The sequence below is a fragment of the Carcharhinus amblyrhynchos genome, chromosome 7 (genome assembly GCF_965287045.1).
Source record: "Carcharhinus amblyrhynchos chromosome 7, sCarAmb.v2.hapA, whole genome shotgun sequence".
NCBI lineage: Eukaryota > Metazoa > Chordata > Chondrichthyes > Carcharhiniformes > Carcharhinidae > Carcharhinus > Carcharhinus amblyrhynchos.
The window spans coordinates 110,406,716-110,428,177 of record NC_137330.1 but is presented as its reverse complement, the minus strand read 5'-3'; the positions used below and the strand labels follow the sequence as shown (position 1 = coordinate 110,428,177).

The 21,462-nt window shown below is 40.2% G+C and overlaps 1 protein-coding gene across 1 annotated transcript in view; it reads left to right on the top strand.

Moving 5' to 3' along the window:
* mertka (c-mer proto-oncogene tyrosine kinase a) overlaps positions 1-21,462 on the top strand; it is a 127,330-nt gene that overhangs the window by 84,653 nt on the left and 21,215 nt on the right. The window contains exons 9-11 of the mRNA XM_080193392.1: positions 7,861-8,020; positions 10,901-11,066; positions 20,762-20,850. Coding sequence (XP_080049518.1) covers positions 7,861-8,020; positions 10,901-11,066; positions 20,762-20,850 — 415 coding nt within the window. The remainder of the gene's footprint in view (positions 1-7,860; positions 8,021-10,900; positions 11,067-20,761; positions 20,851-21,462) is intronic.

Below are 21,462 nucleotides of genomic sequence, written 5' to 3'. Positions count from 1 at the left end.
ACCTTATTCCAATCTTGTGCTTCTGGATAGAATGCTGATTACATACATCATACACGTTCACATTTTACCTCTATTGTAAATGGAGATGACCATTATTCTCAGCTCTTGTTTTTTGCAAATGCATTTATTACTTCAGCTGCTGCCTTTTTTTGAGGGCTGATAATTCAATCGATGCCCATTCTTACCCTAAAAGGAAGTATATGCATATATATAAGATCGAAAACACATTGTAATCTAAAGGAAAGTTTGACATATTTCGTTCAATCCTTTATAAACGAAAACAGCACTGCCTGATCACATGACAAAAGGAACTCAAAGACATTTGAGGTACTGCGGTGAGAGGGTGGTGTTTCTTTTGTGAATTGAATCATTTCCGCTGTCGGAACTGGATGTCCTGGAGAAAGCTGAGTTGTGAGAGCAATTATTTTATCCTGTTTGGCTTTTTGCCACAGTGCATAGATTCTGGTGTTGATAAAAAGAGCTGAACATTAGGAACACAAACAAAGGAAAAATCCAGTGCTGTATATTTTTCTCCAAAATTTCATTAACCCAATTTCTTGGATCTCGACATGAAGTTTAAAGTTTGTTTGAGTGTCACAAGTAGGCTTACCTTAACACTGCAATGAAGTTACTGTGAAAATCCCCTAGTTGCCACTCTCCAGCCTGTTCGAGTACACTGAGGGAGTATTTGGCAAGGTCAATGCGCCTAACCAGCATAGACTATGGGAGGAAATCGGAGCGCCCAGAGAAAATCCATGAAGACACAGGGAGAATGTGCAGATTCCACACAAGCAATCATCCAAGTTTGTAATCAAACCTGAGTCCCTGGAGCTGTGAAACAACAGTGCTGGAGGCAGACAGGGAGGGAGAGATTGATTCACATGTGAATGAAGATGCCAGGTGGGTCATATATGTAACAGCCATTCAGCACTGCCTGCCCTTGTGGAATGGGTATAATGCAATCCCATGGAAACAAATTTCTCTTTCCCAATCACTCTTTGTTGACTAATTTGTACTTAAACATTTTTTGATGTGAATGCTAATGGTCTGAAATCTCACTGTGTGATATTAGTGACATTAACATTTTCACACACAACCCTTTGGTGACAAAATTGGATAGAGACTGGCAACACACGGATTGCAATATGTGATCAGCCTGTACCATTTTTCAGAAGCAGGCAGGGTACAAACTTCATGATGCCTGCTCTTTGACAAAAGTAGCCTGCAACTCAACATTCTGCACATTATAAGTAGCTACAAGCCTCAGCAATGGATGTAAGTTTGTGCAAAGTCTGCACTTTTTAAGGCTACCTTGCACTTCTGCACCTCAGGCTCTTAAAGGGGAAGTGCACCTCTGGTTTTGAAAGTGACTGGAGAGATTATGGTGTGATAAATCATATGAATATAAGAAATAAGAGCAGGAAAAAGCCTTTTGAGCCCATTCTGCAACTCAATGAGATCATAGCTTTCACTTCCACAGCATTTTCCTGCATTATTCCATATATCTCGATGTATTTAATATGTAGAAATCTGTCAATCTCCATCTTGAACATACTTGATGACTGAGCCCCCACAGCCCATGGAGCAGAGAACTGCAAACATTCACCAACCTCTAGGGCGGGAATGTGGAACTGAGCCACGACAGATCAGCCATGATCTTATTGAATGGCGGGGCAGGCTCGAGGGGCTAGGTGGCCTACTCCTGCTCCTATTTCTTATGTTCTTATGTTTATGTTCTAAATTCCTCCTCATTTCAGTCCTAAATGGACTTCCCTTTATTCTGAGACTATCCTCTGTTTGTAGAGCCTTTTGAAAGTCTAAGTATACCACATTCCCCATATGTATTCTGCTAGTTATATCCTCAAAACCCTGATTGGTTCTTGTCAAACATGACTTTCCTTCCATAAATCCATTTTGACTTTGTCTAATCCTGTTGATATTTTTTAAGTACTCTGTTATCACATTCTTCATTATGGACTCTAACATTTTCCCTGTGACTGATGTCAGCCTAACCGGTCTACAGTTCCCAGTTTTCTTTCTCCTCATTTCTTAAACAGTGGGATGATGTCCCAATCTGCAGGAACCATTTCGGAGACTATAACATTTTGAAAGATGACCACTAATGCATCTACTCAGATTTGATTTCCCGGCTTGGGTCACTGTCTGTGCAGAGCCTGCAAGTTCTCCTGTGTCTGCGTGGGTTTCCACCCACTGTCTGAAAGCCATGCTGGTTAGGTGCATTAACCCAAACAGGTGCAGATTGTAGCAACTAGGGGATTTTCACAGTAACATCATTGCAGTGTTAATGTAAGCCTACTCGCGTAATAAATAAACTTACTACCTCCATTGCTACCCCTTTCAACACTCTGGGATGTAGATCAAGTCCAGGGGATTTATCTACCAAGTCCCACTGACTTCTCTCTTTTTTACTAATATTAATATCTTACGTCAGTGCCTCGATTGTCCATTATTTCTGGGAGGTTTTCAAGCCACGACAGATCAGCCATGATCTTATTGAATGGCGGGGTAGGCTCGAAGGGCTAGATGGCCTACTCCTGCTCCTATTTCTTATGTCTGTGAAGACAAGAACAAAGTTTTTATTTAATATCTTGGCAATTTCCTTATTCCCCATTTATAAATTCTCCTGATTCCCTTTGTCATGGACCCACATTTGTTTTCCCTAATCCTTTCTTTTTTACCAACCTATAGAAGTTTTTACAGATCTGTATTTATATTTCTCATTAGTTTACTCTGGTATTCTATTTGTTGGTCCTCCTTTGCAGAATTCAAAAATGCTACCAGTTCTCAGGCTTTCCAATTTTATTGGCAACTTTTTATGCATCTTCCTTTGATCTAATGCAATCCTTAATTTCTTACATTAGCCACAGTTGGGACACACCTTGCTGGGTTTTTGTGCATTAAAGGAATGTATTTTGATGAAAACTCTGTATGTGTTCTTTAAATGTTAGTCATACTTTTTAACATTTCCCAAGCTATCATAACCAATTCGCTCCTTATATTTTCATAGTTTCCTTTGTTTAGATTTAAGATCAGAGTGTCTGATTTAGATCACTTTCAACTTAATGTAAAAGTCTGTTATATTATGGTCACTATTTCTTAAAGGTTCCTTTACAACAATATTATTAATTATCTCTTTTTTATTGAACAATACTGGATCCAAATACCTCATTCCCTAGTCGGTTCCATAACATACTTGCTCTGGAAAACTATCTTGTACACGTTCCAGGAATTCATCTTCTGCAACATTAGTATTAATTAGGTTTACCTCATCTACATGTAAATTGAAATCTCCCATAATTAATGTATTACCTTTGTTGTACGTACCTCTACTTTCCTGATTTATACTGTGATTTACATTGCCATTAATGTTTTCTCGGCCACCACACAACTCCCACCAGTATTTTCTGGCCCTAGCTGTTCCTTCACTCAGTCAAATTGATTCTATATCTTGATCTCTGGAATAAAGGTAATCTCTCACTACAGTACTTACGCCCTCTTTAATGAACAGAGCTGCCTCACCACCTTCTCCCAGCTTCCTTTCTTTCCTGAATGTCAGATTCCCTTGGATATGCAGGTTCCAGCTTTGGTTTCCTTGTAGCCACGTCTTTTGTAATGTTTATCAGGTCTTGCATGTGAGCTGATAATTTGCCTGTTTTATCTGATATCTGGCATAGTTCATACCAGAGTGTCCGTGCATGATGGAGGTGGTACTTTGGAATCAAGATGGCATCTTTGGCAATGGAAAGACAGTTATTATAACCTATGCGTGTTATTTTAATGACAAAACCAGCTTATGAGGCAGATTAATTCCTTCCTTTTAAAATAATGGACATAATTTGATATTTGACCCTACAGATGTTCTTACTATTACATAGTGCAATTTCTCCTATTTTATTTGGTTTATTATTGTCACATGTATTATGTGATGCTGTAGTTAAGAAGCAGTAAGAAGTCTCACTCACAACACCAGGTTAAAATACAAGTCCACCTGATGAAGGAGCTGTGCTCTGAAAGCTCGTGATTTCAAATCAACCAATTGGACTTTAACCTGGTGTTGTGAGACTTCTTACTGTGCCCACCCCAGTCCAATGCTGGCATCTCCACATCATAGTTAAGAAAACTTTGTTTATTATTTTATTATTTAGTTTATGTACAGTGAAAAATATTGTTTGGTATCCATTTGAATATCTTTCCTTGGAATAGTGAATTCCTAATCTTTTTACTGCTGTGCTTTGAGATGCAAGATGCTTACTTGTTTATGTAATGTAAAATTCATTGATGTGTGGGGCCAAGGTTACTGGTAATTATGAAAGCTAAATCCAAATTACTGTTGTAATGAGAGCGCAGTACAATGAATTGATTTGCTTCTTTACAGTTTTGTAACAAGTATATTTTTATAAATGATTTAAGAAGCATGATCAGAAGCTTAGCCTTCAGAAATTCCTTTACACTTGTGCTGTAATCATTAATCCTTCAGATGTGGGCTTAATGCCATTGTAATGCGCGCACCAAACTCAAAACTGGCAAAACGATCATCTTGCAAAGGATTTTAAACTAAACGGCAATCGTATGTAATGGAAGCCTGGTGAATAGACATATTGTAAGGTTAATAATAGGTCTTATATTTCCAGCTGAAATGCCATTGTGCAGGCTTGCATTTTGTGACTAAATGTCACTCTGTACACAAGGCGATTTGCTACTTGTTATGAAAGATTGAGCTTCCAGTAAGCACCTAGCGATATGGTATTGTGTCTGTCAGCCACTATTTGTGGAACTGAGTAATGTGATTCATCAGCAAGTGACTTTTTGGGAAACTGCTTAGGATGTCTTAGTTTCCTCAATACTAACATTGTTCAGATGCCAAGTGTGTGTTTTGTCATATGACCTCCACAAATTGGACTTGCAGTCAGAGTAGTTAATATTTGAATTTATTGCTCAACATTGAATAGTATGTTATCACCTTGAAATCTAAAGTTGTTTCATACAAGCAAAAACAAACATTAATATCCTGTGTATTGACAGCTGTGTGCAACGCAACATTTATTTGCACTAACTTTTTGCTCTGGCTTGACTCAGATAAATGAGTAAATGCAGCTGCTATGTTGATGAGTGTACCACAGTCTTCTGAACAGCTGTACTTTTACATACGCTGTGTGCTCTCTTATGGTGGGATATTTTCTACGTAGCATTGTGATGAATTGTCACAGAAACACATGGCGTGCCTTTACTGTTCCCGAGATGAACGTGTATAGCTGGGTATCAAAGCCTGTTCCATGAATTGACTTCATAAGAAATCCTGGTAATGGGGCTAGTACTTGAATTAGTAAATGTACTTATATTTTCCACACCTGTTGATGTGTGAACACTTGTTAAATTTTACTTGACCACATTCATTCAGTTTTCAGTAATGTATCAGCAAGCCTGTAGATAATCCAATTTAATGGTGTGCATTTGCTGTTTCACAATTTACAAATTAATATTCCAATTACAATGATTCATCGTGTTAAAAGTTCATAATTTATTCAGAAACCTGCTCTTACAATATTGCAAAGCCTTAAGCTGACTATAGCAGAACAGTTAAGTAACTTTAAAATGTTGATTGTGTCACTAAGAATATGGTATTGTTATTTTTTAAAAGTCATGATGTGGGTATGCCGGCGTTGGACTGGCGTAAACACAGTAAAAAGTCTGACAACACCAGGTTTTAGTCCAACCTATTTATTTGATAATATACTCGCAAGCTTTCGGGTTAGCCCCTTCGTCAGGTGAATGGAGAGTTCTGGCCTCAGACAGAGCATATAAAGCACAGACAGTTTAGAGATTACTGATTAGAATGCGAATCCTTACACCTAACCTGCTGTTCAAGACCTGAAGTGGCTGATAATGTGAGTGGAAGGAGCACTGATCACAGTTTAAAGAGATGTGTATTGTCTCCAGACAGTACAGTAAGTGAGGTTTTGCAAACCCAGGCAACCCCCGTGACTTGCCTGGGTTTGCAAAACCTCACTTACTGTACTGTCTGGAGACAATACACATCTCTTTAAACTGTGATCAGTGCTCCTTCCACTCATTATTAGCCACTTCAGGTCTTGAACAGCATGTTAGGTGTAAGGATTCGCATTCTAATCAGTAATCTCTAAACTGTCTGTGCTTTATATGCTCTGTCTGAGGCCAGAACTCTCCATTCACCTGACGAAGGGGCTAACCCCGAAAGCTTGCGAGTATATTATCAAATAAATAGGTTGGACTAAAACCTGGTGTTGTCAGACTTTTTACCATTTTTTAAAAGCCCAGGGAGTCGATTCAGGTTCTTAAAAAGTGCCAGACAATTCACAGGCAATGAATTTCTTTTTGTGCTGTTAAAGCATAGTTTTTATTTCTGAGCAACAGTAAGATAATTTACTAATTCACATGTTGGTTGAAGGATAAATGTTGATCTGGAGTTGGGAACGTGCTTGCTGTTCTTAATGTCACAAATCTTTTCCATTCACTTAAGTCACATGTACTTGTTTGCTATCACAGCCAAAGCCAGCACTTTTAACAGTGCAGCATGCTCTCGGTATTGCACTGAACAGCTAGCATATCAGATTTATTTGCCTCCCAATCAATCGCTCGGTTAGTGTGACATACAGGTCAGTTTTTCTCTCAATAAAGGAAATAATTAGTGTCATTGTTTTTGACTCATTCTCCTTACTCCAGTGGTTGCCAGTAAATATATGCTTTTAACTGTTCAGCTTTTGGTGGCATGTCGGTGATTGTAGAAGGGGGAAGAGGGAGCGAAAGAGGTTGAGAGCTGGAGTAATATCGTTGAGGCCTTTGTGTGAAAGGAAAACCTTCACCCTGTCTTGATTGTTTCATGTAAATCATAGGACTGAAGTTGAGAGATACCTTTCTCTTTTTTTGCTGTCAAGAAGAGGGTTTCAAGTGCTAATTTTATATTATTTGTGTTAACCTGTCATTGTAATGTTTGACCTGGTTGGTACTGCGGCCAGTCCTTCCCAAATTCCAGCCCTCACAGCAGAAGGTTTGGGATTTGAATTCCACTGGACTTTGCGTGAAATCTAGACTGCTGCTTTCCAGACATGCCATCCTTTTGGATAAATTGTTAAAACTTAATAGGAAGAAGATAGGGTCGGCATCGTAAACTTGAATTAACTCTGCTCATATCCTTTTGCACATTCGTGTCCCATTTACTCCACCCGCGTACTTGTTGACCTGCTTCAATCGAGGTCACCCTCATCCTCATTTTGAAGCCCCTCCATTCTCTCACCCCATCCAGAACTCTGTAATGTTTCCCAGCCCCGTAATCCTACAATGTACCTGTGCTCATCTAATTCTGGCCTCTTCGTGGTTTGGACTTTAATCGCTCCATCATTGCTCATGCCTTCAACTGGCTCAGCCCGAAACGCTGGAATTTCAACTCCCCCCTCTCCCCCACTTCTCCCGAAAACCACTTCAATTTTCCACCATACTCAAAATACTTCTTTCACTAATATATTTGGTAATTATAGTTACGTGGCTCAGTGTCCAATATTGCTTTTGAATGCTTCTGTGGAGCACTTTGGGATGATGTATTTATAGTCACCTTTAACATAATAAAAGTTGTTGTCTTTTCATAGGAAGCAGTCAAAGGGCATTCTTTAGCCAAGTGTATCTAATGGTGTCCCACCTTTTGCTTCTTTTCAGTCTGTATCTTCATTCTCTGTTGGATAACAAGATTATCCAAAATTGGATAATCTTGTTATACTCCCTTAAAGAATCTTTCAGATCCCTATGTAAACTTCTCAATGTCTAATAATTATTGTTAAGCCATTTTAATTTGTCTTTTCTCCTTTCCAGGTCATGAAATCACTTGAACTGTGTTGCAATCAGACTGTTAACCGGGGCATTATTGATGTTGTGGCAATAAACGTTACTTATAAGGTGCAAGTAGCAGCATATACCAGCACTGGAATTGGGCCTTACAGCGATCCAGCACATGTCTTTGTTGGAAGCAATGGTAATTACTGTTGTGTTTTGTGGAGAAAGTGAGTGCCATCAGTCAGGTGAAATGGTGATAAGAAGCAGCTTGAACTGAAAAACCTGTAACTTGTGGAGTGCCACAGGGAATCAGTGCTGGGGCCACAATTACTTAGTATATACAACACAATACAGCACAAGAATAGGCCCTTCATCCCACCAAGCCTGCGCTGATTCCTAATCCTTACTTAGACCCACTACTTAGTGCCCATATGTGGTTTCTGTCCCTCTGTTTGTCTCCCTTTTTGTGTGTCCATCATGGTACACCTTGACCATTGCTAATGTGCCTGTTTCCACCACCTCCACAGTCAGTGTGTTTAAGGCACTCACCACCCTCATGTAAAAAAAAACTTTCCCTATCCCGCCTTGAACCTTGACCTCTTGTCATTGACCTTTCCACCCTGGGGAAAAAGCCTCTGACTATCCATCCTATTTATGCCTCTCATATTTTTGTATACCTCTATCGAGTCACTGCTCAGCCTCCGTCTTTCCAGTGATATATTAATAACTTGGATGAAAGAAGTGAATGGCCAAGTTTGTGGAGAACATAAAAATAGGTGGAAAGGCAAGTGGTGAGGATAAAAGTTTTAAAATTTATTTAAAAGTCACAAGTTGGCTTATGTTAACACTACAATGAAATTACTGTGAAAGCCCCTAGTTGCCACACTCTAGCACCTGTTCTGGTACGCTGAGGTAGAATTTAGTATGGCCAATGCACCCTAAGCAGCACATCTTTTAGACTGTAGGAGGAAACCAGAGCACCCAGAGGAAATTCATGCAGACATTGGGAGAATGTGCAAACTCCACACAGATGGTGACCCAAGGGTGGAATCAACCCCGGGTTTCTGGCACTGAGGCAGCAGTGCTAACTATTGTGCCACCATGCCACCCCTAATGTAAAGGGATATAGCGGTTAGGTGAGTGGGCAAAAAATTGGCAGATGGAATATAATGGAGGAAAATATGGAGTTATGAACTTTGGTAGGAAGAATAAAGGAGCTGAATATTATTTAAGTGGAGAAAGGTGTAACACAAGGATTGGGTGGTCCTTGTGCATAAATCACAGAAAGCTAGCATGCAAGTTCAGCAATAATTGGAAAGGCAAATGCAATGTTGCCCTTTATTTCAAATACTATATTTCAAGTACAATCCTCCAACTCGATTTTCAAATTTGCTGACCTCATTACAGTAGTGGGTTGGATTTCAAATAATGACAAAACAGAGTACGGGAATAAGATAGAGAATCTGGTCAATTGGTGCAGCAATAGTAATCTTTCCCTGTCAACAAAACGAAGGAGATTGTCATTGACTTTAAGAACCACGGAGGAGAACGTGCTCCTGTCTACATCAATGGGGACAAAATAGAAAGGGTTGAGAGCTTCGAGTTTCTCGGTGTCCAGATCACCAACAACCTGTCCTGGTTCCTCCCATGCTGACACAATAGTTAAGAAAGCCCACCAATGCCTCTACTTTCTTACAAGACTAAGGAAATTTGGCATATTAGCTGTGACTCTCATAACTTTTACAGATGCACCATAGAAAGCATTCTTTCTGGTTGTAATTCAGCTTGGTATGGCTCCTGCTCTGCCCAAGACCGCAAGAAACCTCAAAAGCTCGGAAATGTAGCCCAATCCATTGACTCTGTCTACACTTCCCGCTGCCTCAGCAAAGCATCCAGCATAATTAAAGACCCCATGCACCCCGGACATTCTCTCTTCCACCACCTTCATCGGGAATAGATACGAAAGTCTGAGGTCACATACCAACTGACTCGAGAACAACTTCTTCCCTGCTTCCATCAAACTTTTGAATGGACCTACCTTGCACTAAGTTGATCTTTCGCTACACCTTAGCTATGACTGTAACACTACATTCTGTACTCTCTCGTTTCCTTCTCTGTGAATGGCATGCTCTATCTGTAGCGTGCAAGAAACAATACTTTTCGCTGTGTACTATTACATGTGACAGTAATAAATCAAATCAAAAATAAAAAGAGGGAAGTCTTTCTAAAACCAAATAAGACACTAGTTAGACCACACCTGGAATACTGTGAACGGCTTTTGTCCCCTTACTTAAGGAAAGATATATTGGCATTGGAGGCATTCCAGAGAAGATTCACTAGGTTGATCCTGGCTATGGAGGGATTTTCTTACGAAAATTCTTCTAAACTCAACCTCTCGTGATCTTATTGAGAAGTATCATGTCTCTTTCTTTTGGAAATGCCAACCTGTTGAACACACATGAGAAAATGAGCTTCACCTAGGATATTTTCAGTATTGAGATTTGCCTTCTCTCTGATATCCACTCATGTTCAAAAATCCTGATTGGACCTGGTTTCCAATATTGTCTCACTCTGCTGCATCTGCAATACCTGTCATGTTTTGAAAAATGTATTCTGTGACTTGATGCCTTCCAAAAGGACTATTCAAGTCTTGTCTCATCAACCATTCTATTGATTCATCCTGCTTCAATTTCTCCTGTTGTCTGCACCGTTGGCCAGAATTTTACCATCCTGCTCACCACCACAGGAATCGGAGTGGTTGAGGGGCAGAGCATAGGAAGGTTCGTTGACCTCTGGTGGGATGTTATGGTTTCGGGGTGAGCAAGTCTGTTAAATCCCACCCGTTCTGTCATTACCCTCTGGTCAAGTACTCAGAAGATGTTGTTTCTGCATCATGGCTGACAGAAAAGTGCAAGCTGTTATCACATTGCAGCTCTCTTGAAGTTAATAAAAGGCAAAACATAGTCTTTTTTAAAACTATACTTGGTGTGTCCTTCTGCATGAACGATTTGTACTAATTTATTAGTTTCATGAATCCAAATCTAATTTCTAATTTTTCCTTGTATTTGTTTCCTTGCAGGTGAGGTAATACTTTCACCATTCTCAACTACTTCAGCTGCTAATGGCGGTGATACCCAGCATTCCCTAATGGCCTTAATTGGAATCATTTGTGTCAGCGGCATAATTATTTTAGTAGCGTTCATCTATACAGCCATGAAAAAGCGGATGATGGAGACCAAGTTTGGGTCAGTATTGTTGGCTTCAACCATTCAAACGTAAAAGAATTCTCATGAAAGAAAGAGAAATGATCTTCTCTATTACACACAAAGATAAAAATACAATATTGCAGATGCTAGAATCTGAAACAAAAACAGAAAATGCTGTAAAATCTTGGCCAGTCCGACAACATCTGTGGAGAGAGAAAAGGGTCATCTACACTCAAAACGTTGGCTTTCTTCTCTCTCCACAGATGCTGCCAAACTTGCTGAGATTTTCCAGCATTTTCTGCTTTTGTTAACTACTATACACAATACCAATAAAAATGGAAGTGTGTCTGATAATTCACCAAACCAGGTTACAGTGTTAGTAGTTTCTTTGCCACTTCAGAAAAAAATCTCCAATGGTCTGGAAGGCAACTGAAGGGTTAAAAAAAAACTGGTTATTTTAAGATGGTCATTTTTTTAATGGATGAATGAGAATCTGTAGTTTGTGGAGAAAATAACATTATTATGATTGTGAGACAGTGAGAAAGCATGGCTAAACACAAATGATACCAGTTTCTTATATGTACTTGAACTTGCTTTGAACCTCGTAATTGTGAATACTATTAAAGACTTTGCAATCAGAAAAATTAGATAAATGTTGGGTTTGGAAGAAGATTATGGGAAAAACATGGCACAGCAGGATTAACCAGCCAACATGGTGGGCCAAATGGCTTACTCCTGAACTATAAAGCTTGATGGTTTTTGACTCGACTGAACAAAGGTCTTAAATGTTCCCTCAGAGTTCCTGTGATAGGCCTTCTCTCCTTCCCTTTATGTCCCAAAGAAGAATTAACAGGGTGTTTCTCACTCTATTTATTTCTTTGAACAAAACAATGTGCATTCGAGACAATAAAGCTATTGCAAAGTTGGGACAATGAAACTAGAACCAGAGGACAAAATATAAAAACCTGGAGCAAGGGTAGAGTTCAGCAAAATCATTTCTCCCCAAAGGATAATGGACATGTAGAAAGTCTAATCATTACAAGCTTAAGAATTATTATAACACGGTGCTAAATGTTCATTATTGCCACAATAAGAAGTCTCACAACACTAGGTTAAAGTCCAACAGGTTTAGTTGGAATCATGAGCTTTCGGAGCACTGCTCCTTCATCAGGTGAGTAGGAAAAGCAGGAAGGAGCAGTGCTCCGAAAGCTCGTGATTCCAAATAAACCTTTTGGACTTTAACCTGGAGTTGTGAAACTTCTTGCTGTGCTTACCCCAATCCAACGTCGGCATTTGCGCATCATGGTTAATTATTACTGGTCAACCCCTTTGGTACCAATTGTGTAGTCTCATTCCATCAGGGTTGAATTTTTTAAGAATTCAAGTTGAATTCCTTTCTTCCTCCCTTTCTCTTCCTTTTGATATTGAATTCAGCCTCTAATTCATTGTATTTCTTGATCGTTCAATACATATCCTGCAATCTGAATGGTTAAGAAGATGCCCTGTTGATTCAGATGCTCTTCTCCTGTAGATTCAGATGCTCTTCTCCTGTAGAGTCGCCACTTAATGACAACTTTGTGGGCAAAAGCTTTCAGAGCTGAAGCATTTAGAAGCAAGTCTAAGTCACAGCAGATGGATTTGATATGCTACAGCTAAAAACCTGGCCCTTTGTTTACTTGAAGCATTCAGCAGAATGGCACGCCTAGGATTTCCTTCCATTTTGTAATTCTGCTATGCCTTCTAATTCTTCCACTGCCAAGAATTTTAGGAATTTTCTCCTGACTAGGCCCAGCAGATTTGGCTTCAGTTTCAAAGAAACAGGTTAACCCTTGGACTGCCAACAATGCCCATGGAATATATCCTGCCTCTCTGGTCACGTATGAGATGTTAAAAATGAGATATTACAGCCAAATGTTTGCAGCTCATTACTCGAATATTAACTGCAAGCTGCCAAGCTAAACACTGGAGAACAGGAATAAACTATTCCCTCCCTTGAGTCAGTTCCACTATTTATGGCTGATCTGCATCTCGACTTCATCTACATACCTTGGTTTCATAACCTCTTAAGACTATTGTATAATGAAACACACTCTCCATCACCGTTTCAAAATTGTCAATGACCCCCAGCCTCCATAGCTTTTAGAGGGAGAGATTTCCAGATTTCTATTACCCTGGTGTGAAGAAATGCTGCCTGACACTGAATCGACCTCAATGGCCTAGCTGTTTGCTCCAATTTTAAGGAATCCTCACACTCGCTCACCACCAGAGAAAGTAGTTCCTCGCTCTGTAAAATATTGTGAATATACCACTGTTGGTTGTATCCAAGGCTGAGGCAGAGAGGTATGTTTTAAGTGAATCTAGGGATACAAGAACTGGCAGGAAATTGGAATTGAGACAGGAAATTAGCTATAATTGAATGGCAGTGATCATATGGTATGCACCTCATTTTATATTCTTAACTTAAATCCTATTTTACATTCAGAGAAAGGTAATCACTGTTCCTGCTTTTTCTCCTATCAAATATTTGGTTTTTTTTACTCATTCATTCATGGAATGTGGGCATTGAAAAGAAGTTTAGCTGGGCCAGCATTTAATGCCCATCTCTAAAAGCCCTTGAACTGAGTGGCATGAGGCATTTCACAGGGCATTTAAGAATCATAGAGTTATTATAGAATCCCACAGTGCAGAAGGAGACCATTAGGCCCACTGAGTCTGCACTGACAACAATCCCACCCTCTCCCTGCAACCCCACTTATTAACCCTGCTAATCCCCCTGACACTCAGGGACAAAGTAACATGACTAATCCATCTAATCAGCACATCTTTGGACTGTGGGAGGAAACCAGAGCACCCAAAGGAAACCCATGCAGACACTGGGAGAATGTGCAAACTCCACACAGCCAGTGACCCGAGGCCAGAATTGAACCTGGGTCCCTGGTGCTGTGAGTCAACTGTGTTGCTGTAGATCACACATAGGCCAGACCAGTTAAGGATGGCAGATTTCCTACCTTAAAGGATATTAATGAACTAGATGGGTTTTTGCAACAATAGTTGGTTGTTGCAAGTCTTTCAACTTTTAATTCCAGGCTTTTATTGATTTAATTTGTCATGGTGGGATTCAAACCAGTGCCCCAATAAAGCGTTGCCCTGGGACTCTGCGTTATTAGTCCAGCGACAATATCACAATGCCACTTTGCCCCTACTTTATTAGAGGACTTATTAGCCACATTTGCATTTCTGCTATTTCAACATTATTAATCTGTTTGCTTAAATGGAGTAATGATCTGTAAAACTAGTGTAGGTAGGAATTACTGTTGAATGCATTGAAGTGATTCCACTATTATCACCTTGTTTTGCCTAATGAAAGTGTTGGTACTTTTAATTGTCATAGTAAAAGCCTTGTAACATTAAATCTTGTTCTGTGATCCTTCCAGTTGGTTGCTGGATTTCAAGGTATCTTTCGAAAGTTATCAGTAACTATAGGGATCCACGATCCATTACCTCTCTCAGCCTCTCAATCCTCTGAGATAGCCGTGTTCCTTTTAATTCAGGCTTTTTGAGCATCCCCAATTTTAATTGCTTCTCCACTGATGGTCATGCCTTCAACAGCTGAGGTCCTAGGTTTCAAGTTTCCTTTACTAAGCCTCTCTACCTTTACTTCCCTTTCCAACTTTAAATTGCTTCTTAAATCCTACCTCTTTCAATACAATTAAATCCTCATGTGTTTAGAAGAATGAGAAGGTGATTTCATTTCAAACTCTCAAAATTCTTAGAGCTCATCAGGGTAAATGCAGTAAGTATGTTTCTTGGGGATTTTAGATTTGGGCACCACAGCCTCAGAATAAAGGGCAGGCCAGTACTGAGATGAGGAGGAATTCCTTCAGTCAGGGGTGGGGAATCTTTGGAATTCCCTTCCACAGAGGACTGTGGAGGCTCAGTCATTGAGTATGTTCAGGACTGAAATATATGTTTCCAAATGTTAAAAACGTCAACAGGGATAGTGCAAGGAAAACAATATTGAAATAGAAGATCAGCCACAATCTCATTAAATAATGGAGTGGGCTCGAAGAACTGAATCATCTGATCCTCCTCTTTCTTATGTTCTTTATATCATATATCTTGACTTTAATTCTGCATTTACTGTCCAATCCAAATTAATCAACCTTTTGTAACTTGTACTGTTTGAAAAAAAATTCAAATTTTCAACATTTTACTTAATTTTAATTTTTCAGCTGTCTTGCACTCCCTGTTTGGGGATAAGTTTTTAAATCGCAGTTATTTAAGTTGTCCCTTCAGCCGCCTGAATGCCCAGGGTTGTTTCAAGCTGCCCATTGGTGAAAGCTGCTGACCCTAAAACAAGACCAAGTCAGAATGGTAGAGCAAAACACAAACCTGACTCAGTGACAGCTGAATACTCTTTACAGTTTTCCACACCGTCATTGGAGCAGACATGACACAAGCCAAATGTCAGTCAGGCTGAAAATCAGGAAAGCCTCAATTCTGAGAAACTAGATTTAGAAAGTTGTTATTTGGCAGATCTTTAAATCACTGAGCACAGATGTGTAAACGTATTTCTGAGTTGTCTCCACAGCGTCTGCGTGGGTTTTCTCCGGGTGCTCCGGTTTCCTCCCACGGTCCAAAGATGTGCGGGTTAGGTTCATTGGCTATGCTAAAATTGCCCCTTAGTGTCCTGGGATGTGTAGGTTAGTGGGATTAGCAGGTAAATGTATAGGGATGTGGGGATAGGGTCTGGGTGGGATTGTGTTTGGTGCAGACTCGATGGGCCAAAGGGCCTGTTTCTGCACTGTAGGGTTCTATGTTCTATGTTTGCTGTTGCTCAGCAATGCTGCGAAACCAGGACTTTCATTGATTTGAGGATTTGTTAAGCAAAATTACAGCAGTTGGGCTGAAAATCACCACTTTAGTGGGAACAGTCATGAGAAGTTGCCCCCCTGCTGATCACATAATTGATGAACGTCAGCAATGGCAATGTGTCTTGAGTGTGTTTTTGACTCTTTGCACCATGCCACCCTACCCCCCAATCTTGAGCTAATTTTCAGCATGCCTGGAGTTTGTTTGCATTGTGTCCCTTTTGTTCCAGTGACAGTGTGATGAGATTGAAAGAAACCTTGAGCTGAAAGAGAGTCAGGTTTTGCATTTCCTTTCCCCCCGCCTCCCACGTTTTGACTGGACAGGATTTGGAGTCAGCAGCTTTGCTTGATAAGCAGCACAAAGCAACTGTTCATTCCTGATAATTTCCAGGGTGTGTTCCATTGTTACATTTGTATGTCCTTTGGGCCTTTGCTGCTGAAGGAGCCACGGAGACGTTGGATGGGATTCTTCAGTCACGCTTGCCTCAAAACTGGAATATCCCGCCCAAAATCAGTGGACCTTTTCATGGTTCCTCCCCCCGCCCCCGACCAACTCCCCCACCCAATCTGCTACAAATCCCATGGCGAGCAGGACGGGAGAATTCCAGTTGTTAACTTGACAAAATGCGATAGGGAAAGAAACATTCAGGGTACATTTTTCAAACAAATACCTCGACTGTGCTAATTTTCCATCCAGTAAAGCCTTGAAGTTGGCTTTAAAATGTTGCTAACTTTTAATAATTAATTTGTAAAGTCTACTCTATCTTTGTTTTCCCCAAAAAGATGTTCTGAGTAGACTGAAATACCTTTGTTTCTGCACAGGACAAGGGAACACAGATGCAAGATGTTGAAAAGCAAACTTAAGACCAGTTTCAGAAAGCTCTTTTTTTTTAAAGTGATGACATTTAGCTTGGAATTCAGTATTGAGTTGGGAGTAAAAACTAATTACTTAAGACAACTATGCAGAAGTGGAGATGGTGGGGCAGTTATAAACTGCAGAGACTTTTTGAATTTACTAGATTGATGCGGTAAATTGGGTCAAACTGCCTTCTGCCCCCTTCTTGTCCATCTTCTGAATTTAGAAAGAGTAAAGTTCTTGTGCTGACATTATTTTCTTGGGACGTTTTCCCAACTGATTGCTGTAACTTTGGCTGAAAATCAATGGAAAGCCTGTTTATGCATCAGTTTGGGGTTTCAGTAAATCAGGATAATTCCCCAGCATTCCAGCTTTTTTCACTGACATGCTACCTCATCAGTTTCAGATAAGACTGGGTTCTGAATAATAAATGTTTTCATTTGTGTGAAATGCAATAAATGGCTTTAGTGAAACAGTCAAAAGGACCAGTTTATTTTGGCGTTAGGCTGCATTTTCCTGCCTATTTGCAATCAATGGGTGAAGATCTGGGTATCACTGATTAACGTTTGGAATGACATGAAGGCGAAGCTTCCTTTTGGAAATCTGTTGTGGCAATTGGAGGTCAATCATCTCAGTTCCAGGACGTCACCGCAGGAGTTCCCCTGGGTTGTGTCCAACCATCTTCGGCTGCTTTATCAATGACCGTCTTTTCATCATATGGTCAAAAGTGGGGATGTTCGCTGATGATTGCACAATGGTCAGTATCTTTTGCGACTCCACAGATACTGTAACAACCTATGTCTAAATGCATCAAGACCTGGACAATATCCAAGCTTGGGCTGATAAGTGGCAAGTAACATTTGTGCCACGCAAGTGCCAGGCAATGACTCTCTCCAACAAGAGAGAATCTAACCATCACCCTGTGACATTCAATGGCATTATCATCGCTGAATCCCCCACGATCAACATCCAGGGTGGCTGTTTAGCGGACTAATCATATAAATACTGTGGCTACCAGAGCATGTTAATGGCTAGCAATTTTGCAGTAACTCGCCTCCTGATTCCCCAAATTTATTTACCATTTATTTACAAGTTGCAAGTCAGGAGTGTAATGAAATACTCTCCAAAGGCCTGGATGAGTGCATCTTGCTTAACACCATCCAGGACAAAGCAACCCACTTGATTGTGACCTCTTCCACAAACATTGAATCCCTTCACCACTGATAAACAGTGGTAGACATGTGTGCCATGTACTAGATGCACTGCAGGAACTCAGTACGGTTCCTGAGGCAGAACCTCTCAAACCCACTACCACTACCATCCAAAAGGACAAGAGCAGCAGATACCAGGAAATACTGCCACCTGATGGTTCCCCTCCAAGACAATCACCATCCTGACTTAGAAATAAATATATTACTGTTCCTTCACTGTCACTGGGTCAAAATTCTGGAACTTCCTGCCTAACAGCACTGTGAATGTACCTACACGATGTGGAAATGCCGGTGTTGGACTGGGGTGTAAACAGTAAGAAGTCTCACAACACCAGGTTAAAGTCCAGCAGGTTTATTTGATAGTAAACGCCACAAGCTTTTGGGACGCTGTTCTTTCGTCAGGTGGACGTACCTACATACCAGGGTCTGCAGTGATCAAGGCGGCAGCTCACCATCTCAAGGGCAACTAGGGATGAGCAATAAGTGCTGGTCTAGCCAGCAATGCCCACATCCTATAAATGAGTTTTTAAAATGCTGAGGACATTTGGGAATAGTATTTGGTCAAGTGCATTTAAACATACGTTGATTTAACAGTGGATGGATTTTCAGGAGTTCTGTTCTTTTGAGTACTAAATAATCATAAACAGTGTTGATCTTTTTGTAGGATTTAGAATAGCCTTAATTACTAATGGGGTAATACCCTACTGTCTAGTTAACCCTTACCAAAGATGGCAAAGCTCATCTTTACAAATTACTGCTGACTATTTTCAATAGGGAATTGGGTAATTGAAGGGGAGAAATTTGCTGGATTATGAAGTGGGGATTAACTAAACAGTTCTTGCAGAGATCCATTGCAGGCACAGTGGATCTTCATGCCACATATTCATGTGACTTGCTAGGCTGAGATCTCATGATATGCGCTGCTGCAATTGATGATTTGTTCAATGATTTGGATGAAGCTACCTAACGTCCATCGCTAACTTAGCTGATGGCATCAAGCGTGGTCAGAAAGTAAGTTGTTAAGAGGAGGTAGAGAGTCGACAAAGCAATGTAGACAGGTTAAGTGACTGGGAAAACAATTGTCAGCTGGATTACAACATGAGAAAATGGGAACTTGTCCATTTTGGCAGGAAGGATAGGAAAGCAGTATACTATTTACATGGGAAAAGATTGCAGAGGGATCTGGGTGTACTCGTATGTTGATCATAAGTTAATATGCAGGTACAGCAAATGATTAAGAAGACAAATGGAATGTTGGTGTGTATTGCAAGGGGAATGAAATATACAAGTAGGGAAGTTTTACTGCAGCTGTACAGGCATTGGTCAAACCACATTAGGAATACTGTGCAAAGTTTTGGTCTCTTCATTTGATATAATTGTGTTAGAAGCAGTACAGAGAAGGTTCGCTTGACTCATTCCTGGGATGAAGAAAGGGCTTATCCTATGAAGAAAGGTAGAACAGGTTAGGCTTATTCCCATTGGAGTTTATCTGATTGAGCGGGAATCTTATTGAAAGATAGAAGATACTGAGCAGACATGACTGGATAAATATCGTGAGGAATGTTTCCATTCATCGGGGCGATGAGAGCTAGGAGACAACAGTTTAAGAATAAGAGGTCTCCCTTTTAAGACTGAGATGAGGAGAATTTATTTTCTCTGCAGGTTATTAGTATGTGGAATTCTCTTCCCCAGAGAGCAGTGGAAGTCGGGTCATAGAAGTTATTCAAAGCAAAGTTAAACAGGTTTTTGACAGACAAGGGAGTCAAGGGTTATGGGGGACGGATGGCAAAGTGGTGTTGAGACCAGTGATCAGTTATGAGCTTAGTGACTGGCGAAGCAGGTTCAAGTGCCACAAGGCCTATTCCTGCTCCTCAGTCTTTCGATCCTATAACATGATGCTGAGATAAAAGAGGTGTCCCATTGCCAGCGGCAGCTAATACTGCAGAAATGTTTCTTCTTTACAGTTAGGAGAACTTGGGCTGATCATTGGACTAAGTAATATACTTGAAAATCTTTCTTTGTTGCTTTTGCATTCTGTCTCTTTGTCAAAGAAGATAAAATTCAGAAGCAAAAAGGACTTCTGACTGGTTAACTTGCTGATGCTGAACTTGCATTATGGGTGGCCTCACAGCGCCAGGGACCTGGGTTCAATTCCAGGCTTGGGTCAGTGTCATTCCCTCCATGTCTGTGTGGGTTTCCTTCAGGTGGTGTGTCTTCCCACGACATCCGAAAGACGTGCCGGTTAGGTTCATTGGCTAACTCCCTCAGTGTACCCGAGCAAGTGCCAGAATGTGGTGACTAGGGGATTTTCACAGTAACTTCATTGCAGTGTTAATGTAAGCCTACTTGTGATACTAATAAATAAACTTCTTTAAAAAAAATTATCGCACCAATTCAAGTTGTACTTTATTGTCTTACAACAGTAGTAGATAACACAACAATAGATACACTGTGGAATAATGGGCTTCTATTCATTGTTCCCTCAACATAGTTTCTCGGTCATGACCTTGAGTGGGAACGCAGAGGCCTTCCGCACTTAAGTGGACTGGACGTTATGTATCTTCTTATGGTTTGCTGAGGCGTGGAGCAGTTCCCTTACCCTATCAATAATAGATAACTTTGGGAAACTTGCAAAATGGATAAAAATAACTAATTTCTTTTCAGAAATATTTTGGATTTGGGACTGCTTTATAAAAAAGAAGTAGGCTTTCATGTGTCAAACATAGAATTGTCAAATACTTATCTTATCGATGTTATTTTTGTGCTTAACCGTATTGTTTCATTTTTTGAATGCAGGAATGCATTTGGTGATGGAGAGGACTGTGAACCAACTGTCCACTACAGAGCAAGGAAAACCTACTCGCGTAGAGCAGTGGAGGTTACACGTAAGGGCTCTTCCTTTAAAATCTGCTGTTTTCCTAAAGTAAAAAGGGTGCAATGGTAGAAACTATGATCTGTGAATATCAAACACACACATTCTGTATTCCTCTGGTCACAGCCTTTACATGGGAATTAATACATTTAAAATGAGATAGTTAAAATGAATCTAACATACAAATCTAACAAGCTAGCATACACGGGAATGTAGCACAACATTTTAAACATTCATATTTGATCTGGAGATTAGAATCTCTACCCTGTGATGCAAAAGTCAAATATTATTGGTAGAAACAGGAGTATTGGCAGAAAGCAAGCAAGCAGCAGTGAACCATATGAGATGGTTGAATCATTTGTTTACATAACGTTACTGATTTTGGATGTGTTTTCTTCACGAGGATCATTTTATCCTAACTCCTCACCTCAATCAGCCATAAGAAGATACATAATGTCCAGTCCACGTAAGTGCGGAAGGCCTTTGTGTTCCTACTCATGGTCATGATCGAGACTGGAAACTATGTTGAGGGAACAATGAATAGAAGCCTGTTATTCCACAGATCAGATTGCCCACTTGTTCTCCATCTCATCCAAACTTTGCTTTTCAGGCAGTGGCTGATTGC